General features: G+C 39.1%; 1 protein-coding gene across 2 annotated transcripts; it reads left to right on the forward strand.

Annotated features, from left to right (window-relative positions):
- Positions 1-643: 643 nt before the first annotated feature.
- Positions 644-27,918, forward strand: LOC115370731 (SR-related and CTD-associated factor 4-like). 2 transcript variants are annotated; one of them, XM_030067887.1, is made up of 18 exons: positions 644-856; positions 2,753-2,836; positions 5,153-5,197; positions 5,330-5,491; positions 5,581-5,698; positions 6,658-6,791; positions 6,945-7,085; positions 7,177-7,250; positions 8,300-8,396; positions 9,155-9,238; positions 9,695-9,780; positions 11,584-11,765; positions 14,345-14,445; positions 14,564-14,677; positions 14,795-14,951; positions 15,066-15,160; positions 26,461-26,602; positions 26,770-27,918. In XM_030067887.1, the coding sequence occupies exons 1-18, from the start codon at positions 827-829 to the stop codon at positions 27,207-27,209; spliced, it is 2,286 nt and encodes a 761-aa protein (XP_029923747.1). In that variant the 5' UTR covers positions 644-826; the 3' UTR covers positions 27,210-27,918. The 2 variants fall into 2 exon arrangements, with proteins under 2 accessions (XP_029923747.1, XP_029923748.1); XM_030067888.1 differs by having other exon boundaries at positions 26,773-27,918.
- Positions 27,919-27,999: the final 81 nt, after the last annotated feature.

Raw genomic sequence — 27,999 nt, forward strand, 5'->3', positions numbered from 1 at the left:
AGGATTAAGCGGAAGTCAAGTCACACCTCCCGCTGCATTCTTTCCTGGATACCACAATAATGTCACCATGATATGTAGTGTAAATAAAGAAAATCTGCCCTCTCTGTCTTGGCATTAATGAAAAATTGCTAGTTACGGCGTCCAATCGCATGCATATCCCAGAGGAGAAATTAACATTTTTATTGATGGGTCATTTTTGTGTGTAAAAAGAACAACAACAACAACAACAACTTTGTCTTAGGACTACCACATTGGTCGCTTTATTAATAGACGTTAGGGCACTGGATTACTACTGACTGATTTATCTTCCAAGAAAATCCCGATCTTTACTTGTGCCATCGTTTGTTGATATGGCTTTCATGCTCTTCGCAATCGCTCACTGAATACACGCCCCCTTACCTCATGACATTATCAAATGATGAGAAATAGAAAAGAAATAATGCAAAAATATATGCCTTAGAAATTTGTAAAAAAAAAAAAAAAAAAAAAAAAAAAGTGCATTAATCGCATCTGTAAAAAAGTATGTTCATTATGTCTAAATATGCTATATAACTCTTTAATTTTTATTGGATGAGCTGAATTGAACCATTTCGGACGGCACCTGAAGGCAGCGCCATCCCGTGACCTCTGACGCTGGCGGGCACGTACAAGGTGGAAAACTAGCTTAGCGCTGTGGCAACGTGATGTGTTTGTAATCAACATTTCATGAGCGAGAGTCGTTGTTGCTGGCACACCATGTAGCTACACCACAACCTTAAGTGGTGTTTGTGAGAATAAGAAAATAGACACATTTGTGGATCGGTTTTCGGTGTCATAACGAACAATTATGGATGCAGTAAACGCGTTCAACATGGAGGTAAAGTTTGCTAACGTGAAGCCTAATCCTAGCCCAAATAGCTAGCTAGCTAACCGAGACTGCTACGGTTTAACTGACGTTAGCCGGTGCTCATAACAGCTCGTTTTAATGTATTTTATAGCTCATGTGAGGAGCATAAACTGGTGAGCAGGTTCGCTATGTTGTCGTGGAGTTGATTTTAGAATGAAATGTGGCTGGCTCGGTCAGTAAATGTCTTTGAAGGGCCGAGGCCTGTAACACCTCCGCCCATTGCATTAACGTTAGCTCCATAACCGTTGACCTCAGACGGTGTTGGGACTGTCGCTGTCAAATTTACTGCCAAAATGTCGACACAAAATGGCCTGCTAGTTGTGCGTTCTTCACCCAGTGTTGCTGCCAAACTTGTTTTGCTTGTTTGACTGTGCTAATTTGCATTAAAAAAGCTACCACGAGTTCATCATACATCGTTAGCAGCGTCGCTTCGACAGTCTCAGCTGTGTTTGCTCTGTCTTCATTGTTGTCACAGGTGCATTCAGGTAGTGTTGTCATAGAGATCCTCCAGTTTGCGGTGCACAGGCGATACAATTAGTATTTATTTATTATTTATTTTATTAAATTTATAAAGGACTGTGCACTTTCATTAGCTATTCAAAGGAATAAAAAGATGAGTGCACCAGATTTAGCAAGAAAGCTCATTTCCATCTGTAGTCCTTACAAATAACATTAAAACAATCAACACAGTAAACACAGTAAAAACACAGTAAAACAAACATTAAAACGATTAACACAGTAAAACAAACATTAAAACAAACAGACCTGCACCTATCACATACCAATACACACAACATAAACACTACAGGCACGCCATACAAACATAAATAAACAACCTAACCATTCCTAATGTAAAGTGCAGTGTAAAAAAATGCCAGTTAGGTAGTAGAAATTATTATTGTATACTTAAAGTGCCAATGTAGAATACTGTAAACCTATTAGCATTATAATGTAAAGTGCCATTGCAGAATATTAAAAACATGAGGTTATTGGTATCATCAGATGTGATTGCAGATATTTTAAATGCCAACCATGGTAATTCAGAATTACAGAGTTACAATGAGGAAATATCAACAATGGTAATAGACAAATACAAGATGGTTCTTGTTGAGGTTTTTGCACTGTAAAGTTACCTGAATGCCATGATGCCTCTGTGTTCAACTGATTGTATTTAAATACAAGGGGAAATTAACGACAAACGAATTAAAACAGGCTAATTTTTGCTTAAGACGTGTTTCTGTCATCTCATGAAGGAAGAGGATAGATAGATAGATAGATAGATAGATAGATAGATAGATACTTTATTCATCCCGAAGGAAATTCACAGTTTTCAGCAGTATCCACAGAGTACAAGATTAAGTAAATAAAAAATAAAGAATAAGTAAATAAAAAATAAAGAATAAAAGATGACCCTCGAGATCTAAAGATCTAAGTACCAATGTGCAAAAAAAAAAATGTGTAAAAAACCAATAAAACCAGTGTGCATCGATGTATACAATGTGCATAGATGAGGGCAATGTGCAAATTTACAGTATAAGCAGATGATAAATAAATAAATAGCACCCAGATGATAAATAGATGATTAAAAACCAATAAAACCAGTGTGCATCGATGTATACAATGTGCATAGATGTGGGCAATGTCCAAATTAGTGCATAGATGTGGGCAATGTCCAAGTTCTCCAAGGAGTGGCTATAGCTGGCTTGATATGAACAGTAGATCAGACCAGTGATTTCATGCATGTTTTATTTTGAAATGAAGAAAAGTTATTTTATCCAGTGTTGTTGCCTTCTAACATGTTCTTCAAAGGAAACTGAAAGAAACTCTCTTTTTTTTTCTTTCTTTTTTTTTTCCAAAATTCATCAGTTGTTCTCCATGATTGACATGAAGCCTCCCATATCCCGTGCTAAGATGATGTCTGTAACAAAATCGGCCATAAAAGCTATCAAGGTAAAGTGAAAACTGATTTATTCTGACTGTCAGGTTTTGACTTAGAAGTAGAGCTAGGCGATATGGACATGTTTTTGGATGACTATTGGAGATTTCAAGATATTTACACTAGATTTTTGATTTTAAAAAAAATTACCAAGCAGGTCGAGGCAAATAACAGAACAGCTTTAACAGTCTTGAGAAATTCAGTAAATTGCATCCCTTTACTGTAACACAGCCTTTAAAACCAGTAAAAGACAACAGATATGCCATATTATGATATATGATATGCCAAATCCAAGACAGCATCCAGTCTTATATCACAATATTGATATACAGTAATATTGATTAGGGTTGGCAGTCACTCTTTAATTGGTGATACGATTCTGTCATGATATTTTACCCACAATAATTATGGAATCACAAAACAGGCAAATGTGTGATACATTGTAAGATAATGAGCTTTGATACAACACAATATCTGCAACTGAAGAAGAAAAAGATGGCAAAATAATTTTCTGATACACAGGAATATCAATACTTGACACAAATGTATTGGTAATGTGTCAGAAGAAGACACATTACAAAGAAATAATGTATAGATTCCTGAGGGGAAATTGGGTAATTTATCACAAGAGGAAGTATGGTGGTATGTTGCACTATTGATTTATTGTCCCACCTCTAATATTGATTTATTGCCCACCCCCACTTAAAACATATGGGTGGTGTTGGAAGAGTGGGGTTCACCAGTACAGTTTGATTTAGCTGGGTTGGGATCAAATGCTGCCATGATTCACAATGTATTTATTTATTTATTTTTCTGTATTTGCCAGAATGTGATTTGTGTAATATGTAGTAAGTCAGTGGTTCTCAAACTTTTTGGTGTCAAGGACCCCCAAATTGATACCCATCAGGCCATTGGCCGTTGATTTGATCAGATTTAGTCTCAGCGATCATCATCTGATGGATTTATTTAATCCAGGCCTGTCTATACTGCTAACTGGCAGATTAACAGTGCAGTCTGTGAAGCCTGTCAACAGAATTGTCAGTCTTATACATTCTCTCATTTGGTTAACTTGTAGCCAATGAAATAATAGTGAAATTAAAATATTCCTCATTTTTCTTGGGACACCCTTGAACCCACCAAAGGACCCCTTGGGGTCTCAGGTTGAGAACAACTGATGTAAACAGTCCAGCTTCCTTAAAAATGAGTCAGGTTTTATTTTCAGTTATTGCTATATTGGTCTTTTCGCAATACCCGGGAAGTTGCACATATTTGATTGTAAACATGCTAAAGCTTAAGTTCGGCATCATATATACATTAAAATGTTCACATTTTGGCTTTGTTTGTTGTTGACTGCAAAATATATGAGACCACATTTTGGACACACATAACATGTAACATTTGACAATAGATTACCACTTTGTGTCTATAACTCCTAAAATGAAGCATTGTCTACAAACAGTATTCATGACTCATACAGGAAGTTGAAGTTTATGCAGCACCAACCATTTTTACTGTTTCAGGCGGTTTTATTTGATTAGATATTGGATCATGAAGCTTGGAGGCTGCAAATATTACTTTACATGAAAAAAATAATATTAAGATTATCAGCTATTCATGATAATTTTGAACATTTGAATTGCTAGGCTAATTGGTTTCTCCAGGAAACAGCCAAAGATCTTGCAATTTGTGTGATAGAACTGTTATTTCCTTAACTGGTGAAATTAAGAGGAGTGGGTCTGATTGTTTTCAAATTATTATCAATCACCACTGTTCTTGAAATAATACTAATTCATCAAACTCTAGGTTATGTGGCAGCAGTAGGTGGTCCCAGCCATTTTGTCGTAAGCAGCTAAGGTGAATTGCAGTAACCTTATCTAGGTTGCCAATTCTGAAATGTCATCTCGATCTCAAGAAAGGACCTTTTGGGGAAATGGAACTGACTGAGCAGTTAAATCATCAGTGCACTGACTGCTTAAAAACTGATGTTTCTACTGGAAGGTTTTTGAAAGTGATATTTCCAGAAGTAACAGTAAGCTGAAATAGACTGTGACAGTGGGAGGAGTGGAAGAGACATTTTAAAGACCTCCAAAGTGCACTCTTGTCATCTGACATGAATACAAATGAGTATACATGAAAAATAGAGAGTTCATTTTTCAAATGATACCAGACATTCTGCTAGGACTGATTTCACATTTATGAAAAGCATTTTAAACCTGGGAGTTGTAGAAACACCATTTTCCATGGCTTTTCTACAGTCCCATTGATATATTGTGTCTCTCTGGTAAAAATATCAAATGTTGTGACTGATGTTGCTTTTTCTTTTGTGATAGCTTTACAAACATGTGGTTCAGATTGTCGAAAAGTTCATCAAGAAGGTATGTAACATTGGACCTTTTGCCATGTATTACACTACACTTGTGTAAGTTCAACATGCAGGTAACAAATACAGTGTATCAGGACATAATGTGAATAAATTGCAATTGTTTGAAATTTTTATCATTTATCAGTGCAAGCCAGAATTAAAAGTCCCTGGTCTGTACGTGGTGGACTCCATTGTTCGTCAGTCACGGCATCAGTTTGGTGTTGACAAGGATGTGTTTGGTCCCAGATTCTTGAAGAACTTCACAGATACTTTCCAGAATCTTTACCGCTGTCCTGAGGATGATAAGGTACTCAGCGTGTGTGCTGCTGATCTTAAGTTATAGGGTAACTGAACAGTGATAAGAAATGTCTCAGCTGTGGTATTGCACCCTTTCAGAGCAAAATCGTGCGTGTTCTGAACCTGTGGCAGAAGAATGGTGTGTTTGACATGGACATCATTCAGCCTCTGTTGGATATGAGCTCTGGATCCTTCGTGCCTGCCCCTGCACTGGAAGGTAAAGAAAGAAAAAAAAAATGACTTACACAGTGCATAGAAAATCCAAACAGTAATTTTTCGTAATAGATGCAGGGCCTGAAACTAGTAGCTGAGCACCTGCCAAAAGTCCAAATTGCCAGAAAAACTGTTGTATATTTTGAGTATTTTCTTCAACAATCTACACATGTATGTTCACACATTTTCAGCAGTCATGTAATATAAGGCTTTGGTTCCCACAAATCCTGGCTTTTGTCAGTCTACTCTGATTGGACATTTTTGCTGTCAGCTTTCATCATCAGTCAAAACACCAGAGTGTTATCGAACAGAAACCTAAAGTTATATCGTTAACTTGTAAGCTTTTGTGAAAATTGTAGGCAAAATTATTTAGTGCTAGTCAGCTATCCAAAACAATGTAGTGTCAGATCTTGGGGCTAAAGAAGCCTGTCGAAAAGAGGAAGACAATATAATGAGGTTAAGAAAAGAAACTCTTTTAATGAAGACGAGAAGTGGAAATGTGGTGATAATGTAAAGTGTTGCAAATGGCCAGTATTTGAGTCTGAAGAGCAAATTATGTTCTGTGCTCATAGCTATCTGTATGCCCCCCAAAAGTCATGAACAAATTCTTTTGCAACTGGCGCAAAAAGCTCAGAGAAGTCAGAGACCCCAAAGTGTCACTATGTCATCAACACAGTCTGGTTTAGATGTTTGTTTTCAGTTGTATTCAGACCCTGTCAATCAAAAGTTTTGGTTCCTGTGCAAGTTGAGAAAAAACAAAAATGTTGCACTAAGAACAAATAGAGACAGAAAAGAAACATGTGATACCACGACACCTTACTGAAGAGCTGAAGTAAAGTTCCAATATGTCCAACCTCAGCTGTTGTTTTTCTGCAAAGTACCGCTGTTCATCTTTCTTATTCTCTCACATTATAATGCACATGTAAATACCTTATTTTAAGACATTTTACTTTGTCCAAACAGGTTCCGCTGCACACCAGCCAGAGTCACAACCTCCTGTCAGTAGTGCCTCAGTTGAGGCTGCTGTGCCTCAGTTGCCAAATCCTGATGCCTTAGCTGCTGTGGCACAGCTGTTTAATTCCTCACAGGGTCAGGAGGTACGCCAGAAATCCATTAAAACACTCCATCTGCTATACCAGTTGTCATTTTAAACAGTTAGTAAAGACCTAAAAATAAATAGATTGATAGGTATACAGATAGATGAATAAAAAGGTCCTACCTGGAATGACCCTTCTCTGTCCCACCACTAGCTGCAGAAGATGCTCCAGAGCTTCCAGCAGGGCGATAAGAGCCTGGCAGCCAACACTGCAAACAACATACCAACCCATCTGCAGGTGTCCCAGCTCAACCCGTATGGCGCACACACAGAGCAAAAAAGCTCATTAGCTAAGGTAATGGTGTTCACCAACAAAGATTTGATGATATACCAATGTTCTTTTATTTCTTCGTTGACATTTGTTCATAATTTCTTCAACTTTTCAGCAACTCCTCGACCGTTTTGACTATGATGATGAACCAGAGGATGGGAAGAATAAAGATGGCAGTGGCCCGTCTCTGTGAGTTCATTAAAAATGCATTCAGTTCCTGTTCACAACAGAACTTGCATGGCTGCATAGATTTAAAAATCGATGGGCATTGTTGGTTGATGACCATCATATCTCCTTTTGAATCACTTGCTGTTATTGAAGTGTAACATAAATGAGCAAGGATATGTGTTTAAGTTAAGGTTATGAATTAATGAATGGCCCTTACCTACAGCAGTGACAGTGCTGTGACAGCGACAGCAGATGTGTCCAGTGGTAACTAATGGAGAACAGGACAGTGAACAGGATACTGTTACCTTAACAGTTGAGGTTGAATTGTTGAAGTTTCACTTTTGTTTTCAAGGCTGAGAGCTGATTTGTCTGTTTGTTTGGAAAGGATACACACGCCCTAGGTGCAGCAATAGATTAATTTAGATTCGTTTAGATTAGTTCTTCGCCTCTATACATTTACAAGCTGATGAGACTATGGTGTGCTGCCACAGTAGTATACAGTGGGAAATGGGAAATCCTACAGACCTTGAAAAATTTTCACTGGTGATGGATTCAGCTCATTGCTGATTGTTGATTTATATTTTTTATATTATGTCGTATATTATGCATATTTATATTAAATGCAGTTTTAACAACCATATCACAATAGCATCTGTTCATTTCACTTGGTGCACCAATCAGTCAGTCATTGATCATATTTAGTTGGATTAGGACAGCAGTTGGACATCTGTCGTAAAAACTCTGACAGTCTGTAACAGTCACAACATTTATGCCATAGATATGATGGCCATCTGGCTTTGACACTTCGTTCCTGACATTGTTTTTGAATTCCACATCCTGTGTTAATAGATTCAGATCTGTTCAACATGTTGGACAGCAGGCAAAGCCTAGCCTATGCTGCCACAGTGAAAAACTCTGAATATCCTGCTAGTGTAAATGCCCCACAAAATCTGGTTGGTGCATCCCTGCCTTTAGCTCTTGATATCACCAGTTGTGTCAGTTTGAATTGTTGCTCTTATCGTTTGTTATTTTCACTGGCTCAGTATCCATGTACGTTTTTATCATTTCAGAGAAAATACATATAACCAGTTTCCCGTTCAGATGCCCAACATGGAGAATGTCCATCATGTTCATCCACATATGATGGGAGACCTTGGTATTAACGAGGTATCTAATTTCAGACATCCTCATCACAGTGTCACACTCAACCTAATTTCTCACACCTATGTAATGTAACAAAGTGAAGGACAGGATTGTTAACAAATTACGTTCTATCTCTATTTTCACATTTCATTTTTCAGTGCAGATCCAAAATAATAGTATTAAAAAAAGATTCAGAGTAAATCAGTCAACTTGACTTGTGAATGCTTCCATATATAATGTTTTGGTCCTGTAACGGATTCTAGGGATTCTGAGGTTCTGAGCATTAACCTAAATGTTTGGAACCTATATTCTGCCACTGCATTTGCTGCATTCAACTGCCATAATGTTGTCTGGTGTCATGGAATCAGATACCAACCAATAGTTTTCTTTCATCAAACTTATTTTGATATTCCTCTTCGAAGTAAAGACTTAAAAAGCTGTTCCTAAGAGACTTGAAAGAGAGAATGAGACTTGGTGATGTCCATGGCCCCCTGGTACCAGAAAAAGAAGAGACCCCGAGAATGGGCACTTACAAATTTATACCTAAACAAAGTGGGCTGTTCCGTACAGTAGCGAGTTCTTGTTGATGGGATACAGAAAAGATGAAACCGGGGAAAACAATGAATGATCTGCAGGGGTTCTTGGTGGGAAATTCAAATAATATCAAATGAAGGTGGGATAGTGGGGGAAGATGGGTTGAGAAAAAGAAGGGAAGGTGAAAACTGATTTCCTCCTCTGTTCTGGTTTTAACTTGTGCCTGTGGCTGTGTTTTTGCTCCTCAGCATGGTGGAGGACTGAGTCACGGTGAGCCACAGATGATGCCAGATGGATACCCGTCTATTAATGACACATATTCACGATCACGGGTAAAGACCAAAATCTGTTCATTTAGTTTATTAACCATTTCATGTGAGAGGTCTGACCACATGCTCCCCCGTTTCGCTGTTGTTTGTGTGATTATAAAATAAATGTTCGTCTTCAGCTTATATAAGATTTGTGTGGCTAAAATTCCCTATGAAAAGCTAGGCTACAACACCTTGGACTGGTCTTTGAATGTTGCCTTCAACTTTTCCTATTAGTGTACTAAAGCAAGACAGAAATTTGTCTTGAGGAAGAATGTGTTATTTTGATCATTCCATAATCTACTTGCTTTTTAAGAAATATTGTAGCATCCCTATCGGGGAGAAAATGCCAGATTTATGTAACTTCTTTTAATTGGAACTTTCAGCTCTTGGTTTGTTGATTTTGGTATATTGACTAGCCTCATGCAGTGTTAATACAGTAATGTCAACATAGTTTCTTTCTCATCATTTTCTTTGTAGGGAGGTTCAAGAGAAGATTCATCCATGAGGAGGGACAGCCGGCACAGAGCCCATGGCAGGAGATCTAAATCCAGATCTGGCTCCAGGTAAGAGGCTACGCTTATGGCAGATATTATGAGTCTCAATTACACAGTAAAAGTGATATGGCCATATAGTTAGTACAGTTTAGTGTCTTTATTGTTTTGTTTTTTAATTGTGGCCCTTGATGGACAATAATTTATGTCTGTGTTCTGTGTCTTCAAATTTGAAAATTCCTATGCAACAGTTGTGGGTTTTCTAATGCAGATGCCCCTCTGGGCCTGCAGGTGGCCCTAGAGGGAAGGTAATGGGCCAAATTGCCAGTTTTCATCCTCCAGCCAACATGAATGTTGTTGTTGTTGACAAATTTTCAACTGTTTTGACAACAACCACCACTGTCACAATATTTTGGCCTCCCAGTGGTGGTAGAAGAAAGGTCATGGTGTGACCAAAGCTGCTAAGTATCATCATTTAGCCATCAGGAGTGTAACCAGATTTCATTGCGAGGCAAAAACGTCTGAGACTTTGGTGTGAAATAGATAAAATTTTGCCTGCTGGTGGTGATACAGAAATCACAGGTTCACAAAATTAGAAGCTTTTATACTTTAGGCAACATGAATGGCGTCACCAAATTTATGGCGGTCCACCAAACAGATTTGGAGATATGCCTTTCTTTCTCTTTCTGCTTTCCAACAAAAAAAATGAACAAGCAAGCCATTACAAGAGCGCTCTGCTGAGTGCATTTTGCCTTTGTATTCAAAGTATGAAAAGCAAGCAAAGGAAGTTAGAAATTGGAACCGGTGTGCCTTTTTCATTTGTATTTATAGGCAATCCTTATAAAATGTGGGGAGCCCTTGTCTCAAATGTGTCATGCAGTGATGGAAAGAAGGGAAGACATAACTTAGCCAAAGCCTGTTTCACCGCTGCTGTGAAGAATTATGCCATTGTTTCAGAGGATTAGAGATTCAGAATTAAATATGATAATCAGCTCCAGGAGCCTGAGCAACCTGAATGATAAACAGCACACAATGAGAAAGCACAGGCAAACAGAGCATCAGACCATTCATGTATGGCAGCTGTTGATACATTCAATTGCTGCAGTTGCTGTAGGGTCACTGCTGCAGACCTCTGGAATGCAGACTTACAGTGGTGAGTGAGTGAATAACCATTCTGGTGATATATACCCTATTCAACCACACACTGACTGAGTACGTTTACATGCACACCATATTCCGGTTCGGCTCAATATTCCGGTTAAGGTAACTGCGCCGCGGCAAGTGGAATATTCCGTTTACATGTTACTTGGCATGCCCCCGTGTTTCAGCGTATTCCACTCTCTGACGTAATGCGACACTCAGCCACGGGGGGCAGCAGTACGCGTATAGGCGTCTGGTCTGCCGGAAAAACAGACGAAGAAGTCTTCTTCCTCGTCTTCTTCTACTTTTTCTTCTTCTTCTGTCGCTATTTCTATGTTTTCTCCCATCGATATACTCCGTGATATTTAAGTCTTTCATTAGCTGAAGGCAGACTGCAGTCTCCTGGCTCTTGCTGCTGTTCGCCCTGCCGTTTTCCCCACTTGCAGGTAGCCATAGCAACGAAGACGCCACAGAATTCCTTGTGAGTCGAGCATGCGCAGTCGTGACTGAATATTCCGGTTCGGGGAGTTTTCCGACTAAGGTGGTTACATGCCCCAATATTCCGGTTGGAACAGGAATATTCCAGGGGGCTTATTCGGAATTCTCTCCAACCGGAATATGACCTTAATCGGGTTCGGTGCGTGTTTACATGACACGTGCGCAACCGGAATATTGCGAATATTCCGGTTAATACAGGAATAAGGTGTGCATGTAAACGTGCTCAATGTCTTTCAGGTCTCCCAGGAGGAGAAGATCAAGATCTTCATCTCGCTCAAGGAGGTCACGGCATCGACGCTCTCGGTCTAGAGAGCGGCGCTGGAGATCCCGCTCTCGTTCTCAGGACAGGAATGAAAGAGAAAAAGAGCGAGAACGCAGACAGAAGGGTCTTCCCAGCATCAAGAGCCAGACACTCAGCGGTATGTACAGTACATATACATGTACATATATTCTTAGGAATGTCAAATGTGATGATTTTTTACTTTCACTGGTACAGTGACTTGTACAGTGACTACTGCATGCAAAGCACAACTGGGTTATCTACACAAATGGCTAAGCAGGCATGAGAAAAAAAATGACAGTCCCTTTGGCCCATGTATGATCATTAAAATGTACTGTTTTTAGATCATCATGCTTGGCTTCCACATTTGGTGTAAGAATAGGGTTGGGCAATAGGACAAGTATATTAGTAATGAGCTGTACTCATCACTGGCAGTTTTAATTTATTTTTTATTTTTTGCCATATTGAAAGGTCTTGAAGGTTTCCAGTTAATGAATTAAACTGTGACATTACCATACCGTATCATCTCTGGTGGAGGACCACAATATCGGCACATCCACCACACCATAAAAACTTGGTGAATGTGTAGGTGTATACGTGTAATCTATAGACAAGTTTACGCGCCAAATCCTGGGGGGCGCCATTACTCTACAAAAATGCACTTCATTTCCGCCGGAAGTGGTTTGCGCAGCGTATGCCGGTGTAAACAAACTTCCATGCTAACGCAGCTTCATCTGGACATGTAGCTCGCTGCTCGTGAGGTTTCAATTTTAATAATTATGTCCTTACAATGGGAACACGATTCAACCACCTTGACTGTTTGTGTGAAAATAAAAGTTTATGTAAATGTAAAAATGTAATTTCATTTCATTATTGCACTGAACTACGATCATGAATGCTAGGCCTTATGTTCCTTAGTGTAACAGTTTCTTTTAACACAGTTCATCATTTATAGTAAGCTCATGCTGTACATTAATAACACTGGATGAATGAATTGCTTTGAGGAAACTAAACAAATGGCTTCAACAAGAAAGAGAACGTGTTTAATCTTAACAGGTATTAAACCGTAAAATACAGAAGCAGTCCACATAATTACATCACTATAAAAATATTCATATATAATATTAAAAACTACAATGCACACAGTATTTGTTGTGTTTATCTGTATTTAATGAACAACATGGCTGAGTGCTGATAGACAGGGACACAAGGCAAGATTCTAAACCTCACGAGGCACTCTGATCAGTGGACTCTTCAGGTTAACTAGGCCAGCACACTACTGCACACGTCGTTCCCGAACCACTTTTTTTTTTTAAGTATCCATCTATAATTTCCTTTCGTCGGCAGGACAGAGCTAGCTAGCTAAAAACCTATGTATGTCTGTGGCTAAAAACAAACCAGCACGCCAAAACGGAAATGGATTGCATCGATGGGAGGAGTTTAGGAAGTAGAGCGGAAACGGCTCATAAACTTGTCTATATCATCAATCTCTATTGCTGCTCCTATGAGGTGTGCATCAATCTCTCACAGCAAAGACATCTGTGTTCTGAGCTGTGAAAACAAAAGTTACTTTACAATTTGTTTCAAATTCACTCAGTAACATGTTAATAACTGTGTCTGTAAACAGCAACTGGACAAAATTTCAATTTAAATTATTGGTGATGTGTAAAACTGCCTAACATTCACAGTTAATGTGTGTGGGGGAAATATCAGAATATTGTCCTGTTGAACCTTAGTTTCCACTGGACACACTGCTGTCACTGCAGATAAAGGCCATTCATTAATTCATAATCCACTGTATGCCATAACATATGGCATATTGTGCAAATACATTGGTGATCGCTCATTGATGAAGTGATGATGGTTGATAGGAAAATGTTGACATATTGCCCAACCTTGTCTCATTATTCATTTATTTTACCTACTGTCATTCAAGGATCTATATAAACTATTGGGTAGCTTTGGTGCACCTAAGTGCCGAATATAACGAGTTGATTCAAATCCCCTGGCAGAACCAGTATTCAGAAATAGAAAATCTGATTGGATATTGTAATTCCCTTTTCTCTGTCATTTGCACAACGGTAACCACTTGTGAAACCAAGTTCCTCAAATTATATTTTCTACTGTGTACATCCTCTTGTTATTTGTCAACAAATCCAGCATATAGTCAGTAACATAATTTTTTGGTCCACACTGTAGCTGCATAAGTTTTGTGCATGGACAAGAATGCTGTATCGATCAAGCACATTCAGTCTGCAAAAGAAGTTGCACATCAGAGGATAAACATGATGGTGTAGTTGTCCTAAGTGATGGCTGTCAGCAGCAGTCAGTTAAAAGTCCTGCTGCCTGAATAGCCAATAACTGGTAGTTTTCCTTACTTTAGAAAATCTTATCATATCTTAGTATTAGTCCATCTCTCTAAAGAAATCTGCTTTCTTCATCATAGCAAAATTTTTCCACATTTTCTAACATGAGTACCCAATAAAAACTAATTAACATAGCTAATAACTACCATTGTAACTAGATCACTGCACATTTTAATTCATACACCTTAAACGTAGAAGTAAATTTAACAAGAAAGGCTTATTGAGAACAAAACATAGTTCAGAGTCCACTGTATCCCCAACAATATGCTCAATAATAATACAATAAGCTTAAAAAACAGAGCTTTAATTTCTGCCACTCTCCAAGACATTGCTGATTTCATTGTCCTTGTAGTTTGCAGCACTACATTGTGGGTAGGACAACTAGACAAGAGAACACAGCAGTCCGATGTGATGTCCCTTCTGGAAGAGTTTGGTCAGATCGAGTCCATCAATGTAAGTTCAGACAGAAATTCCTCAGCAAATCAAAGAAACTCAGAAGCCTATATAATCTGGAGCTAACATTGTCCCTCATTTTGCTGCCGTCTTTGACTCCCTCCCTCTCTCTCTCCAGATGATTCCTCCAAGGGGTTGTGCCTATATTGTTATGGTTCACAGACAAGACGCCAACACAGCCTTGCACAAACTCAGTAGTGGGTCATTTAAAGTCAATCAGAAACCCATCAAGGTACATCTCTTTATGATGTGTTTTTTTCCATTTCCAGTTATATTGTGGATGTGCAGACCTTGTTTTGCATGGTGATTTTTGAACTTCATGATTATAGGAAATGTCATTCTTGCCTAGATTGCTTGGGCTTTGAACAAAGGTATAAAGCCAGCACACAAAAAGTTCTGGGACGTGGAGCGAGGAGTTACCTACATTCCCTGGAGCAAAGTCAAAGTAGAAGAGCTGGTGAGCTATCGGGAAGGGGGAATGCTGGATCCGGATACGCTAAATCCAGGTAAATACTCAACTGTTCCTCATTTCACCTGTATGTTTAGAAGGGGATTCAGTTAATATAGCTTAGTGGTTAATGCTTTCCTCATCCTGTGATTCTACTTTTGTTTGTGCACAGAATGGAATGATGCTAAGGACCTTAATAAGCCGGCAGGTGTAAATGGAGCCTTGGAAAAAGTTCCAGCAGATGGATCAGCCATTGCTCAAATTCAGGTAATATTGATACAGTTTTACATAAAACTCCTCTTTTAATAGTCTGTGTGAGATTGCTGGTGTTGTGTTGGCTCAATAGCCTTACTGACTAAACTTTTTTTGGAGGCTATAAGGAGAGTAATTGTTGCCTATGAGTAGTTAAGCTTATCCTCGAATAAATAAATAAAACAAGGACTGAACTCTTCTTTATCTGGTCTTCAAAATCAAGTCACATTCAATGTTTTGGGAGGTGTAAACTCACAAAAATGAGCGAAACACACGACAGAGTCTTCAAAAATACAAAAAAAATTACAGTAAATCAGAAATACATGCTTACAAAGTCAAGGTATACACAGTGTTGTCCTAACTCTCACACCTTTTAGCAAGGACATAACTACTGAGGCAGCAGATGTTCTTGCTGAATTTAACTTAAATAGCCTGGTCCATGTCACTGCTATCATGACCTTCTTTTTCATGTGGGCTTAATGTGGCTCACACCAGGTTAATGGGAGACAGGCTCCTGACCTAGAGGCCATGGTACATATTTACAGCTTGCAAATGGCATTTACTTTAACATCTGTCAAAAAAATAAATAAATAAAAGGTTGATATTATGTCCATTGTTGTCTAGTTTTAATAATTTATCCGATGTATAAAAGCAGGAAATGCACACCCAGATCGGTGCGGTGCTGGCCAGGAAAAAACACAAGAACCAGTGTTTTGGCAGGCTCTCGAAACATCGGTTCAACAAATAACATACAGGTCTGTGGCCTGCTCTTTGCTTCTAATAATTTATTTGTCCATGAGGTTCCTCTCATCACACGTCTAGGTGGCCATTTTTCTGTTGTCACAAGCAAATTCCCAAAACGTTTGTGCATCCCTTCTAGGATATCAGTCAAAGTGTGTGTTGTGCAGATTTGCACGATCATATTTGAAATTAGGACTATTACATAACAAGACATTTTTCCACTTTCCTCTGTTTGATGAAAAATGGATGAAAAGAAATTTGCCAAGTAATACAATATTTTCATTTCGTCACTTGGTGTTGAGGCTACTTTTTTTGGATGGCTTGAAGTTACCCAATAATTATGTACACCAAACTCGGTAAATTCCAGTGTACCACAATTATTCAGATAAGTTCCCCTAATGATACGCAGTATGATTTTGATAACTTCTCCTTAAATTCCTCCTTCTGCTTTGCAATCGTATTTGCAACGCCAGTCAGTCTTTCATTGTGCAGTCAAAATTATTCCAATAAAGTGGGAATTAAACACAGTGTGCATGTGGTGTGTAAAGAGGGACGTCTTGTTTTGTTCATCCTTTATCCATTTCAGTAGCATTTTTATATTAAATGCTTGCTTTCACATTTTGTCATTACTGACATTCTTATTAACCAGGTGTCAGCACTTGAAGGACAAAAAACATAGTTTTCTATGAATGAAACCACTTTGTGTTGAAGAGCATCTGCTCAACAGCCCCAAACACATGTGAATCGATAAGGACTTGCCAAAAGCTGAGGGGTGACGCCAGTTTGCAGTGAATTCAAACAAAAATAGTATTTGTGTCTTTTCAAGCCATAATTCTCCAGGAATGGGTAGAGTACAACATAATTGTGCTGGAGTAAGAGTACAGTTACTCATCCAAAAATACTTAAGTATGAGTAAAGGTTTCTCTGTAAGAAAACTACTCAAGTAAGATTAATAAAGTATTCAGTTAAAAAAAAAAAAAAAAAGTTTGAGTAGTAAGTAGTTACATTTTTAGTTTGGTCTATTTTCACGCCATGTGATTAAAATAAAGAACTCTGATTCAAAAAGTAATTTAACTGCTTTTTTATTTGTTGTACAGACTTGACTGACCAACAAGCCTGCAGTCAGCAGGATACATAACAAAGATTGGCACACGTTTCAAAAACTTACACATTAAAATTGATGAAATACTGCTAATAATAAATTAATAATGCACAACTACTAAAATGTACCCAATTCCAACACTACAGAGTTTGGATTTTTTTTTTAAACAGTTAAAATTGAGTTATTTTCACACAAAGGGCCCCTCATATGCCGACGTTACATGTTTTGTTCCCTCTATTGTTAGCCGTCAGTACTTGGGGTGTGGGAAATCGATTCATGCAAGAACTGAGATTCTTATCTTCTGCGATTTGAATATATTCACAAATTCTAAAAACTGTTAAATAATTTTTTTTCCTGTCACGCTATGGTTTCAGTACTCTTACAGCTAAATACACTACAGGCAGCTCTGCTGCAGTCCCACAGTGCATCACGGTGTGGTGTGTCCAGTGCAGAGCATTGCTAGGCAACTCTGAACAGGCGAAGAAAATAACTCTGTCCATTGCCTGTTTCATTGCATGACTGAATCATGATTAATCAGAGAATCTAGATTAAATCAAATCATGACCCAAGAACTGTGATTAAATTGTGAGAGCACTGGTGATTCCCACCCCTAATCAGTCCTGATGCTTGAGTTAACTGGCTTCGTATAGCTAGACACAAGCACAATAAAAGCAGCACAATAACATTGTGTCAAAAAGGTCACTGACTGCAGTGCGACCTTCTTTTAATCACTGGCTCTGTTGTGCTGACTGCACAGCTGCAGAGCGAGACGAGGCTGCCAGCTCACCGCGTGAAAATCACCTTTCTCTTAGACCAACATCAAGGGAGAAACAAATGTAACACGTTTGGTCGAATATAACAAGGAAAAGAGTAATTACTGGTTAAAAAAAATACTTGAATATGTATTAAGTACATCCTTACGCACCCACCCCTGTAATTCTCAACATCTAATGTTAAAGAATCAGAGCATATCAGCTGTGTTGTTAAAATAAAAATGCAGAATTGAAAAACAAAAAGCTTGTCATAAAGTTGACAGAGCGACTGAGCTAAAGATAAATTAACGGGATATGCTTCAGTTAGTGTTTAAGACCAGCTAACTTAAGCACCTTGCTCTGAAGAAAGGTTGCTTACATGCCTTGAGCTCGTCACTATTGCTTGACAGCTGGTGGGACTTTGCGTCACATTTGGAGGAAGAGTTTCAGAGTGGGAGACAAGGTAAGCCTACAGCATCGCGAGCAACCAAACCAAACCTGCCTCCTCATTATGGAATCAGCACTGCAGATGTGCACTTATCCAGTGTCTGATTATTGGTAAGGGAATAGGGCCATACCAACAATATGTCAAACAATGCCAATACCTGTGTGTCATTGTTTATGTTGAGGTGAATGGCAACTTCCAGCATGCACAAAGGAGGAAAGCAGTTTCATGTCTGTACTGATGTAGAGTGCAGTGTGGCTGTATGATCTTTCATGAATGTCTCCTGTTTTCACTCTCACTCTGTTGAATACCTTTGTAGTGAGGGAAAGGAAAAGACTTGCAGGTATTTAAAAAAGATTTTCTTGAAATTGCGGTATTCATTGTTCCTCGCACTTAGGAGAATTCCTTTCGTGCCCAAGACAAAAACACATAAAGCAAATCCATTTTCATAGTTTCCTGAGCCTTTAAGCTTTTGAAGGAAAAGAGTGACTTTCATGTCTGGAAATTACTTGCAGAATCATTTGAAAGTCATTTTAGATTCACTGTCGACACCTTTTGTGATTTAAAACTACATGTAATATCACCAAATGCCAAGGGACAAATTAGAGTGGCTCTGACGTGCACTAGCTCAGTCAAGATGGAACTGTTAATGGCATATGTGAAACATGCATGAATAGGTCCATCAATGCTGGATTTTTGAACAAATGTGCTCTTAATTTTTACCATAATGCAATAGTTCCGGTGTCAGAGTCAGCAAGAGGCAAATTTAGGTCTAGCTCTGGTCCAGGGTGTTAGCTGCAGTAGCTAGCCCGTTAGTTTAGCCTGCAGCAACGCCCTGTAAAAGACACTCACTGTACGTGCACACAAGAAACCACATTATGGTGAGTATCCGGGCTAAGGCAGGATATCTGACAACTCAGGAAAAAAAAATTCCCCATGCTACGAAGAATTTGGTCCCTCCACCCCCATATTCTGCACACTGTTACTGCATGAGACAGCGGTGCTGCAGCCTGCTCGCAGCGGACAGCCGGCCTCGTGTTACGGGCGCTTCCATGAGCAGGTGGTCGGAGATGTGTTAGCTTTCATTTTCATCAGTGGAAATGCTGACATAAAAATTTTTTTCAACCACCACCCGGAAATATTTTTAATTTTGTTCCATCAAGACCTGTGTAGTGTATACTTGTTGCCTTTATCTGCACATGTGCGCATGTCAATAATCAGCCCAGTAATCAAAGTGACTGGCTGAGATATTGTCATGATAGTATGATGGAAAACAGCATTATGGGAAACATTAAAGGCATTTTAGGAGAACACCATTCTGATGCCTTTAAGTTAATTTTAATATAGACATAAGGAGTGGAGAAACTTTGTTGTTAATTTTAGGCAACATTTGTCATCAGCATGACAAAGCAGAAGTTAGCAGACAGCCTTGATGCCCCCACTAGAAACAGCAGAGAAAGGTATAGTTATGTTTGTTCTGTCCTCTGCAATCCACACAGGACTTCCTCTTGTGTGCCAGTATGATTTCAATAAGCAGAGTTAGCAGTCTACTGTTTGTAATCTTTATAAAACGGCTATCGAATACAAAATCATTGGTGCTATGCTATGTGTCACATTGTCTACCATTCAGTCTAATCATCAAATCTTCAGCTTACTCTGCAACGATCAAATGGCCTTTTTAGGTTTGTTTTCTCAACCAGTGTGTGTGTGTGTTGTAGCTGGGGCAAACCTTGAATTTCTACTGCACTTTGTTTCATTTTTCTTTGGATGAAATAGCTTAAACAGATCCCAGTTCAGGTTTTAGTTCTCACTTACCTTGAGACCTTGAGTGATGATGAGCATATCGTGAGTTTCTTAATTTTTGCACACATCTGCAGACATAGCCACATCAAGGATTTATTTAAGATATGATGTGCCAAGATAATATTAATCTAACAGTCTTATGTTGGACACCAAGTATTCACTTTGCCTTAAATGAAAATTCCTTAGATTTCTTACATTTTCGGTGGTTTGCTTGTTTATTTAGACCCCCACTAGCTACAGCAAGAGCAACAGCATTAATAAACATTAATGCAATATTTTGCAGGAAACAAAACATAACATTCAGACCATACAGACATTTATATCCATGTACTCGCACACTTCTGTTAAAAAAAAAAAAAAAAAGCTTATACATCTTGTTTAATATATATAATTCATCTTAATTACAGCAGGTCTGCCTAAATACCATTAGTTCAACTAAGGACTTGAGGACAAATATTTTGCTTCTTTCCGTCTGTTTTCAAAGTGTTAGAAACCACAGAATCCTGCAACATCTTAACAGAAGAAACAATTTCACAGAACCTCAGGAACTCAAAAGTATTATTGTTCTTATTATTTATTCCCTGTCCAAGAGGATTACAATGGAATAGAGCCAGTCTCCTTGGACTTCACCCTCTTGGGTCAGTTTTGCATATACTTGCATGACATTTCATCCCCTCTCATTCCCTGTGGAGACTGGAGTATGCACATGAACATTGAACCCATTGTGGCATCTACATTATGTTCATAGTGTTGTTCCAGCAGTAAGGACGGATGGACGTCACAACATGGCTGTTGTCATGTGAACTAGTTGTGTTGAACATATTCTACGACGCTCAGGGGTTTGAATCCTTGTGGATGAGCTCAAAAATGTAGGGGAGCCAAGCAAACAAAACACGCAGTTTTTTTTTTTTTTTTTTTTTGGTCCTGAAAATTTGATATTTTGGAGATGAAGGGTTTTCATGTGACAGCAACATTTGTTCTTCTCCAGTAGGCTTTCTATGTTCTAAAGACAAAATGGTTGGGCAAAGGTTTAGAAATGGTCCAAGAGGTTAGATAACTTTTTCAACCCATAATGTTATCCTTAGATTAAACAGGAAAGCCACCAATTTAGAATCATGACATCTCACATGAAGACAACAAAAGTTTGATAGAGAAAATCAATCGTTTTGATTGGACGTGACACAATCAAAGCAGCTCTTAATTTTAATATTAAAACATATTCCCTGCAGTTGTTCAAAGTCAGTGTCAGTAGGTTTTCATTGGACATATTAAAGAAATTTCCTTTTTAAAAAAAAAAAAAAAAAGTTTTTTTTTCCTAGAGCCAAAGTTTAAATCAAAGTTTTCATCACTACTTAGGAGCCACATAGTTTCAGGGCCCACTCAGAGATAAGGTTAAGGGAAGACTAAAGGTAACACAAAAGATTTTCATGAAGAATTTCTAATAAACTGATCTTTTTTATTAGTTATCAATATGCTGTATAGTAGCCTGAATATCTGTCATTTTATTAAGGAGAGTTCAGAGATAATATGAGGCAAAATGTTTGTTCTTACATGTTTTTGTGAAGCTGCATTCACTAAGATTGTAATGCACACTGCGTAAACTGGACTGTCTGCTGGACCTGTGCATGGTCCTGTGCAGTGTCAGAGTCTCAGTGAATAAAGCTTTAAAGATTGAAAGGTCCAACATTTGACTTTTTCTTAGTAATTTAGCTCCGTTCTCTGCGTTGCATGTATAGCATTAACAGCCCACCTAAATCCAGCTTTTGTAGTGTGTTCCAGTGTCTCGGTGTCCCCTTTGAAACGAGCAGGCTATGTGTGCAGTTACTTTATGCTAATGAACCGCTGCCCTGATTGGCCGCCTCATCGGAGGGTTGGACCTTCGAGACCCACAGGAACAGCTAGAAATTTGGATGTGGTGAGTGAGTGGGAGTGGTTATTCAACCTGGGTTTTCAGATGCACATTGTCAGCCCTGAGTGATGTCCGGGCTCCAACTCAACATGACATGAAGAATCACATGATTTTCAAATAAGGAAACAGGCAGAACAGGAAGAGAATCAGATTTCACATTTTTGTTGTAGATACGATAACAAACAAAATGCTTACACATGGAAGGGCAAGGGAAACAGTTTTGTATGGCATTTTGAAAATGAATTCAAAATTAGGCTATATTTCTCTTTTAATTAGCATACCAATCAAATATGTTTTATTTCTAAGGTGTAGGACAGCCCAGTCAATATTTGAGTATGACTTCTCTGCATGGTAGAAATAAGTAGAGGGAGAGATTCGCAACACCTGGTAACATTAAGTGGTAGAAATGGAAGCTGCTTTTAAGAGAAATAATTGATAAAGAAGCTTAAACATTTTAAAGCCCTAAACCCTAAACATCTCATTACCTAGAGTCTTGACTTTCTGATGCTTTCTTTTTCATATTTTGATTGAGCTGACGTAGCCCACAGAATTAACTAACAGATTAATTGATTAGTTTATAAAAACTGAGCTTTATCCTTTCAGTCGTTTCCATGTGAAGTGACATTACAAGGAAGAGGGAAATGTCATAAACTTCAGTTATTCCTTTATTACGACTGTGGCGTAGCTCCATGTGTGAAGAACATCAGACTCCCATGAGGCCTCACAAAGGTGAGTGTTTATCGAAATTATGACATTTGGATATTTGAATTCTCACTCAAAAGGTGGTGAAAAGCCGGCGCACAATGAAATGGACCTGACTATGACCTGAATCCGTTCATGTCTACATCCTTGCTCTCAGGATAATCTGAACTGTCAGGGCTCCAGGCCGAATTCTCTTAGAGCTGCCTCATCAAGCTCTTTCTCTATATTGTGTAAGTGGTGGGTATAAAGAGAGAGGAGAGAACAAAGAACCCTTGGAAGTATTTTCATGCCTAATGGCAAAATGAAGTTGACGAGTGAAAACACTGAGTTGATAACCGTCAGAGATATGGGTCCTGATCAAAGATCCGGTGCCCGGCTTGCAGCCACGTGGGCTTTCCTCAGTGGAATTTACCTGCAGGAAATTGGAGCAGCAGGTATCCTGTATTTTCTGCTGATGGAATGAGACACCAGGGTAAGATGGTACCCCTCTGTTAATGAGCGAGAACTGCATCAGGCCTCCTGTATGAAAAGTGAAGTATCATTCCTTTACATTTGCTAGAAGTATGTTCGAGTTAAATACCATGAATAACAATAGCCCCCAAGTTTGTTGTAAAAGAAAAAATGTGTCTTCATCCACACTTTCATGTAGAATTTCGCAAGCGCTGTGTGTTTGACTTGTTGCTGTGCACTTTCTTCTGCAGGTTGGGAAAGTGTATCACTAGATCTTTACCTCCTGGTACATTATTTTGAAACTTTTAGTCTTTGCAAGGGCATTGTTTTAACTGTGGCTTAATCTTTTATTGAAGCCCAGCATTTTCTTTTACTCTGCTGCACGTAGATGAACTGGGTGCCACTCTTTCCTCTCTATGAAGATATAGCTTAGTCACACCTTTTTTCTTTCTTTCTTTTTTTTTTTTTTTTTTTTTAAAGAATGACAGGTTAAATATGAATGTTTTTCTTCCCCCTCTCCATGTCTCTTTCCAACACTGAACTTTTCTGACACCGGCAGAAACCTTGCTATATTCGCAGCCGTGTGAAAAGGCTGTGTAGAGTGATTGATCTTTGATTAATTAGTGATCCCCGTGTTCAGTGACTATTCATCACAGCACATGCAATTAAGACTTGCTACTCTGTTGGAATAGAGATAAGGTGTTTTCCGTCAGAGTAGTTATGCAGATATGAGACAGTTTTATTGTAGCTGTTCTGCTTCATTTTAATATACATAAATGTATTACTACAACCATTTTTTTCTTGACCTGAGTTGATATATTTGATGTTAGAGCCCGCACCACATTTTGAACAATGGCAGTCATCGTGTGTGTGGGTGGTGGGCATCCTGTGACCTCACCCTCTCACCATCACACATCCATAGACGCCCTGCAGTCAGCTTTGACACAGTGGATTAAAAGCAGGAGATAGCAGAATCTCCCCGGGAAGGCAAGATTTCATCCCAACCACCGAGGCCACATGTATTTTCAAACTGGGGTGGGTGGGGGGTTCCCTGCAGCGTGATGCGAGTTTTAACAGGATGTTTTCAATGACCTTAGATTAACAATTTTAGTGTGATCACAGAGGCAAAAAATGCAGTGCTAACGTGGAGCAAGGTTTTTTTCTGCAGGTTGCAGGTTTCCTAGGTTGAATTAAAACACCTTTCTTTCCACTAAATACCCAGCAGTCGAATCCAAATAATTTATTCAAAGAGTGAGTTTTCACCACTGTCTCACTATTATTCCACAAAATGTTTCAGGTTCCCATGCATTAGGCACACTCAACATGTTTACTATGGGTTTCCAGTTCTCATTATTCCAGACTTGATGTCTGTTCTGAGTTCTTGCAATAGATGTTGAGTGTGAGCAAGCTCTGGCTAATTTGGGGATTTTTAAATGTAATAATTCAGCTGTGTGAATACTTAACTGTTCATAATCGTCCTGTACAATATTGAGATGTACACACACACAAATGCAAACAAAAAGTTGTGTTGAAAACAAGGGGACATAATATTCACTTGTTCAGACCATATGGACTGTAAAGGTCTCCTCACTTCTCAACCCAACCCACAACACAGCTTGTACGTGTGTATGATGTCAGTGGATATATGTGTAAGCAATGCATGTGTTTCAAAATTGAATTTGACTTCATGAACACACCGTCAAATTTGTGCATCAGCTTCAGGTTTTCAGAATATAGTATCATTCATAACCGTAATCTCAGATCTGAGCAAACGCTTTCTGCAGTGCTTTACATTAAAGCTTTTATGACAGTTTTGTTCAAGTGTGTGTGTATGTGTGTGTCTTTTTGCACACCATATTTCAATTGTATCTGATGTAATACTCTATGCAAATTGTAGTTTCATCCCATTATAGTTAAAAAAAAAAGAAGGAAAGAAAAGGAAAAACACAGTGCCTACCTGTTTGTCCCCTGGTTACCAACTCTCTCACACACCACTGAGCATGAAGTCATTCAGAGTGTCTGCGGGCATGATTTGCAGGGATGGGGACAGCTGAAAAAGAAAAAAAAAAAGAATTATCTCAGTAACCTGTTTAGAGCCCAGTGATGTTCAGGTCAAAAACTGTATTTATTGTACTTTGGGTAAGTAACTCAAAGCTGCTGCATGTATTCTTTCCTACTGCACTCTATTAAAAGGTGGTACACAGGATGGGTTTATGACTTTATGGCTATATGAGTGTCTAGATCCTGAGCTACTGCACTTATTTTCCTCACACCACAAATCCCGGGGTTATACCGGGTCGTTTCAGTAGTGTCGCTCCACCAGTTTTGCATTCACATAGACTTCCACAAGAAAACAAGTAAGGAATTGCCTCAGTGCAGAACTGATCATGTACATCTTGAGGCCTGACGGCTTTAGCTGGTTGTTTTTGGTTTGTGCATTGCCTCAGGGCCGAGGCATTTAGTCACCCGTGCCATCAGCCAGATACACTGCCAGAAGACTATGGGAGCGAGTCCATCCAGCTCCTCTTGAAATGCAGTGTCATGCAGTAGTCAGCAGTTTTTGCTTGACAGGGTCTCTCATAGAATGATGTTAAGAAAATTCTTGCTTATAAGTCACAAAGTTTACACCGTGTTACTAAACAGGTAACACTATAAACTTTGTGACAAATTCATTTGTGCATTTGTAATGAATTATATCATTCATATGTATATAATTTGTCCATATCCTACACTAGGCTTACAATGAGGGCTGCAGTGTCCCCAAAATGTCAAAGATGTGCTGTAGTCAGATGCAAAAGCTGGAAGTCTGCACTATTGCCTCATTTTCATCTTTTAATCAGCAGCGCAAATCTCATGAGTGAGAAGTGAGTGAGGAACCAGTTTCATCATACAGAGCTCGCAATTAAAGTAGGTTTTATTGGAGCGTTTTCACTTCATTAGGTTATTCGCTGCCTGATTGATGAAGGGCTCTGTACTGGAACGTTCCCAATAAAACCTCAGCTGTCAGCTTGCAGGCCTCTGCCACACACCTCTTTGCAACATTTAGGCGTGCAAAATTTACACTGTATCACACAAAACTTGACATACGATTTCAAGCATTCAACATTTTGATGCATTTAAAATGCAATGTGCATTAAATACACACTGTTAAATGTGTGTATTTGTGCCTCAGCTCCAAAAACATCAACAACCTCTGAAACACAATACTGTAACCAATATTGTATCTGTGGTCTGCTGGTCTCAATTCCTGTGGTCTTAGTGGTGGAGCCTTTCATAAATACTGCTTCACTTATTAAGACTGTGAATTTTGTCCCCAAATGTAAGGATTTCAGTTCATTGCGTACAGAAAGTGTTGTTACTATTTAGACTTTAATCTTAATCGGGATGCTGTTGTCCGCCTTTGTCTTCCAGGTGCCACCAGTTCAACAGGCAGCACCCATGGGAGGAGGCTTACCTGGTTTTCCTAGCCCCATCATGCTGTCTCCTACATCCATGCCTCCAAGAGGAGCCCATTTCATCCCCACAGGGTTTGACCCTACAAAATTTCCACCAGGTGAAAACCTTTTATGAAATGAAATGTATTTCATAGCATCGTGTAGAGAGAAAACATGACAGAAATTACTTTGATTTGGTTTAAATAAAATGAAAAGAGGTATATTGTAATCTTTTCACCACAGTTGTTCTTGGCTTGATGTTGTGACACGTCTGTGTTCCTTTCAGCAGGGTTTCCTGGAGCTGGGCAGCCTATAGAAGAATCCACCACAGACACTAAAGGAAACAGCACACCCTCAGATGCGGGCAGTGACAACCAGCTGGGATCTCCGGGAGCCCCAGTGATGGGCTTGCCAGGCCCAGCAGTCATGCAGGGTCCCAGACCAGGGATGCCGCCCATGCAGCAACCTCCTGGCATGCAGAACCCTCATCTACCTCCATTCATCCCACATCCAAACATACCACCCATGCCTCCTCAGATGATAGCGGGGGGACCCATGTTTCCACCAGACAGATTCAGGTTGCCCATGCCCTTCTCTCCCCGCGGCCCTCCTTTCCAGCACCGGCATCCCATGAGACAAGAGGGATTAGACGACAGGGATGGAAGGCATTTCCGAAATGGAAGGCCAGGGTTTGGGTGCCCGCCTTTCCATAGAGGGAGATGGTAAGGTTGGCTGAGTGATGGACCTGAGAGGAGCAAGGACAATAAACCACTGTGACAGAAGCTAACAGTCAATACTAGGACATTTGGTCCATGAGAACTGCAGTGAACGAAAGGGACTTCACAAACTTGTGGTCAGAGACTTTCAGTTTTACACCACCGGAAAGTTTTTTTTAAACTCTGAAAAAAACTTTTGAATACGCATCTGGCTCGTGTTGGGATGTGCATACATGTTGTCTCTTTTCTTGAATGTGGTCCCTGCCAGTAATTTCCTTGTTGAAGTTCACCGGAGATCAGACTGTTGCTCTGAGTACTGTACATGCTTGTAGCTGTTTGATATCTTTTTGTATATTTGGCGTTGTGAAGTTTATGCTTAGACCTCTAAATTTGGTTGGTTGAGGAAAAAAAAAAAAAAAGGCAAAGTCTATATTTTTATTGCTTATTCATTTACCACAAGGAAGGAAACAGTGAAAATATATTACTTCATACCTTTTGGTATTTCAATGTTTGTTTTAGTAAAACACATTTGTACTAAGCCAATTTTTCATTCATCCCTGTCTTCACCAGAAAAGCTGTATTTGGCAGATGAAGAGAGATTTCGTATCCTACCAGTAGAGGGTAGAGTAAACCTTGTAACCATGACCAACCTCTGTTGTATGTTGAGGTCACACCTTGTAGAGTCGTGTGCTATGAATATTAAAATGAAGGACACCAAACAGATCGGGTGGTTTTATTGAGCTTGAGCAACCTAATGTTTTTTGGTTGTTTATAAGAGTGTGCACTTGGGATTCACTTAC

Source organism: Myripristis murdjan, chromosome 13, assembly GCF_902150065.1.
Source record: "Myripristis murdjan chromosome 13, fMyrMur1.1, whole genome shotgun sequence".
Taxonomy (NCBI): domain Eukaryota; kingdom Metazoa; phylum Chordata; class Actinopteri; order Holocentriformes; family Holocentridae; genus Myripristis; species Myripristis murdjan.